Genomic DNA, 4125 nt, shown 5'->3' with positions numbered 1-4125 from the left:
TGAACACCCAAGCCAAGTTTTGTCTGGGTTTAATGTATGTCGCAAGTTTTAGCTTCAAACTGGTTTTCTCGCTAAGTTCAGACACATGTGATAATTGACTAAAAAAAACTGCAGAGTATTGTGCAACATCCATCCATGTGGGGTTCAGATGATTCAGGGACCACCAAAGGAAAATGTTCAATTGGTGCACCAACTTCAGATCATCGTCCCTCGCCGCGGGCGCTCAGCTGGGAGAATACCTTGCTGTCGGCGACATTGGTCATGCTCAAGTCGGTCTCGTCCATCAACAAGCTCGTCGACGACGGTACCATGTCGTCGAGTCCGTCCCCGGTGATATTGGTCTCCTGCAGCTGTAGGCAATACTCCAGGTTCCACAGCACGTCGCCCATGGACGGCCGGTCCACCCAGCACTCCGCCAGGCACTTCTCAGCGGTTTCTGCGAACTTGAGCAGCGACTCCTCGTCCACCTCGCCGGCGATCCTCGGGTCGGCCATCTTGTCGAGCCGCCCTTCCCTGCGCATCCTCACGGCCCATTCGGCGATGTTGATCCGGCCGTGGTCCAGGCTCTGGTCGATCACAGGTCGCGCGCAGAGCACCTCCAACAGCACCACGCCGAAGGAGTAGACGTCCGACCGGTCCGTCAGCTGCTGCGTCTTGAAGTACCCCGGGTCCAGGTACCCGAAGCTGCCCTTCACCGCCGTGCTCACGTGCGTCTCCCCGAACGACGGCCCGATGCGCGACAGCCCGAAGTCGGCCACCTTGGCGATCACGCCACCGGTGCTGCCGCCGTCGCTCCCGAGGAGGATGTTGGTCGACTTGACGTCACGGTGGATGATGTTCTCCGCGTAGCCTCTGTGCAGGTAGTGCAGGCCCCTCGCCGCGCCGATGCAGATCTCCAGCCTCTGCTTCCATGACAACGCCGGCTCGTCGGAACCGTACAGGTGGCTCCGCAGCGTGCCTTTCTCCATGTATTCGTACACCAGTATCGTCTCCGCCTGCTCGTTGCAGTACCCAATGAGCGACACCAGGTGCCGGTGCCGGATGCCGGACAGCACCACGATCTCCGTCTGGAACTCCGGCAACCCCTGCTGCGAGGCGTGCATGGCGCGCTTCACCGCCACTGGCGTGCCGTCAACGAGCACGCCCTTGTACACGTTCCCGAACCCGCCCACGCCGATGAGGTTGCGCTCGTGGAAGTTGTCCGTGGCGGCCTTGATCTTCGCGAGAGCGATGTGCAGCTTCGTGCTCACACTCTGCAACCCGCTGGTCTTGCCCTCTCTGGACCATCGGTTCGTGAACTGCTCAGCCCAGCCGGAGCCGCTGTACTTCGTATACGGCACGCCGAAAAAGCAGAGCACCACGCAAGCAAGAACGGCGGCGCCGAGCACTGCCGACACCGTAATGACAATGGTCCTCTTCGTCCTGCCGTACCTCCTCGAGCTCAAATCAACGGGCGGCAGCCTCATAATCTCTAGCCCGTTCAGTATCCCACCTCCGCTCCTTTTCGACGACCAGCCGATGCTCACCGTGAGGTTCCCGGTGCTCGGCGCCCTGGCCGCGTAGTCCATGTAAAAGACCTCGTTCGACTGAGTCGCCCGAGCATTCGGCGTGAGGTCTGGAGTGCCAATGGTCTGCGCGATGTAGACGTTGAAGACGATGCCAACGCCGACGACGGAGCTGACCACCTCGTAGTCGCAGAAGTGGAGGCGGACGAGGTAGCGGGACCCCTTCACCGCCGGGAACGTCCACGTGAGGTTGAAGTTCAGGCCCGGGGTTGTCGCCGCCAGTAAGTCCGTCACGTTCGCCATGCGCTGGGTCTGGTACACGACATCTGGCGCCACCTCCCTCGTGTATCCGTTCGATGAATCGTAGATGATCGGGTTGGAGGTGTTGCTCACCACCGACAGCCCGGAGGCGTCGTAGAGGTAGGGACCGTCGGGCAGCCACGTCCGCCACAGCGTGTCGTTCTCAATGGTCACCTTGGGCCCTCCGACGTTGAGGCGATAGACCGTCTCCAGCGGCTGCCGCTGCCACAGGTCCATGTCGTCCTTCACCACGGCTCCCACGGGCGTCACGGAGCTATTCCACAGCATCTCCGGCGGGGCCGAGAACAGCTCGATGGCGTTGACGAAGGCGGTGGAGCCGGCGTCCGGGGTGAACGTGACGTGGAAGTGGTCACCGAACAGGTCGCGCGGGACGAAGAACTCCTTGACGACGCCGGCGGCCGGAGGCGAGAAGGAGGACAGCAGAGCGTAGGCGTCGGCGACCGAAACGTTGAAGCGCGCGGACAAGATGTTGATGACATACTGAGAGGAGGTGGCGGGGAAGAAGGGGAAGAAGTGGAGGCGCAGGACGAGGAATGACGACGCGTCTGGCGAGGCGGGGCTAGGGAGGCGGTACGAGAAGGCCGAGATGTCCGCGCGCGCGGCGGCGTACAGAGCTGGCGGGGAGGCCAGGGTGGAGCTGGCCGACACCGCCGGAGCGCCCGCGGGCGAGAGGTAGGCGGCGTCGGGGACGAAGATGTTGGCGGGGGAATCGGACGGGAAGGAGACGGAGGAGTTGGCGCCGCATGCGAGGAAATATTGAAAGGCCGGAGCGAAGGCGGCGAGGATGGCGCGCGGGAGAACCATGGCGAGGAGGAGGGCGAGGAGTATCCCGCGGACGGCCATTCAGGCCAGTGGAGTCGTGCTGGTGTTGTGAGCAAGCGTGGATGCATATCGATGATCATTGGGGATAAGCGCGGGCGGGCTGTGTGGACGTAGGTAACACGGCCGAGCCGGAGTGGAGTGTTGATTCGGACGGACAGGAACAAGGGAAAGGCGAACGAAAATTCGTCCAGTGGAAGGTGGACTTGACTAAACTTGGAAGCTGGGATTGACCGTTTGTGTTGTTTGGCAGAGCATGGTGGACTAGAGTCTGGCACAGTCCCTGTCGTGTGGATCCGACCTCATATATATCCCTCCGTTCCTTTATATAATGTGTATTTGTTTTTTAAAAAGTCAAACGAGTGCAAGTTTGAGCGAGTTTTTAGAACAGTATATCAACATTCACAATACAAAATTTATATCATTTGATCCATCATGAAAAGTAGTTCCATATTTTATCTAGTAGGTATTGCAGGTGTTGTTATTTTATTCTATAATCTTGGTCAAACATTCAAATGGTTGACTTGCACGGAAACCAATACACCTTATATTCTGGAACGGAGGGCACAGTAAGAGAATCTCGAGGGACCCTCATAAAAAAAGAGTAGCCTCTTTATAAATGAATCAAAAGGGTATAGTTCCAGGGGGAATACACTTTGGTTCCTCTGGTTGTATATACATCCTACATGAGGAACTTTTTAATAATTAAACAAATAGTTAAAATAGTTAGAAGTATTTTTAGATTAAACTTGACTTAGTTTTGCACTAGTATATATATTTTCACGAAGAAAAGACCAACATTGACTTCAGGGCAAAAAAGACAAAATTTATTTGCTATTATAGGTCATTCACACTATTTTGACCGAAAATTTGTCTTTTTTGAAAAGAAGTTAGAGGGTGATTTTATTTTTGTGATTTTTTCACAAGTATAATAAAAGGTCAATTTTATTTCAATAATATTTTCAGATTTGTTTGGCTTTTTGTTGAATTGCTAATTTATTTTTCCATACAGGGTGTATATACACACACCCAGGAACCAAACATTCCCGTCCATAGTTCTAGTTTTTTCTTCTCACTAGATGATACCCCGTGTGTTGCTGCAGGTATGTGTAGTTGCATCGCTATAGAATTGGAGAAATAGAAGTAAAAGCAATGATTGAGTAATGGACAATAGGAGCAAATCAGAATCTCTTGCTAAGTACCATGTGCTTTTCCACAATCAATCATGTCTATTAATTTGAGGGTTTACCGCACAAAGGGTAAAAATGCAGCAAATTTGTATCAAGTAAAACTAAGTAGATTAGAGAATCATGGTAACATTTGACTAAATGTTACAAATAAACAAACTTAGTAAATACCAAACATTTATGCAGCTAACACACTATAGCATAAATTGCTAGGCTAGAATGCTTTTATATATAAACATACTCCAGAATGGTATAAATATCGTCGATGTGGATATTTTTCTTGCCTGCACAAA

At 53.3% G+C, this 4125-nt stretch overlaps 1 protein-coding gene across 1 annotated transcript; it reads right to left on the bottom strand.

Moving 5' to 3' along the window:
* On the bottom strand, nt 1-2758 carry LOC119366046 (probable receptor-like protein kinase At5g24010). The gene has a single exon (XM_037631706.1). The coding sequence runs from the start codon at nt 2667-2669 to the stop codon at nt 201-203; it is 2469 nt and encodes an 822-aa protein (XP_037487603.1). The 5' UTR covers nt 2670-2758; the 3' UTR covers nt 1-200.
* Between the last annotated feature and the right edge of the window lie 1367 nt (nt 2759-4125).

The sequence above is a fragment of the Triticum dicoccoides genome, chromosome 2B (genome assembly GCF_002162155.2).
Source record: "Triticum dicoccoides isolate Atlit2015 ecotype Zavitan chromosome 2B, WEW_v2.0, whole genome shotgun sequence".
Classification (NCBI taxonomy): Eukaryota; Viridiplantae; Streptophyta; class Magnoliopsida; order Poales; family Poaceae; genus Triticum; species Triticum dicoccoides.
The sequence above is the reverse complement of the archived record's forward strand: the minus strand, read 5'-3'. Positions and strand labels throughout refer to the sequence as shown.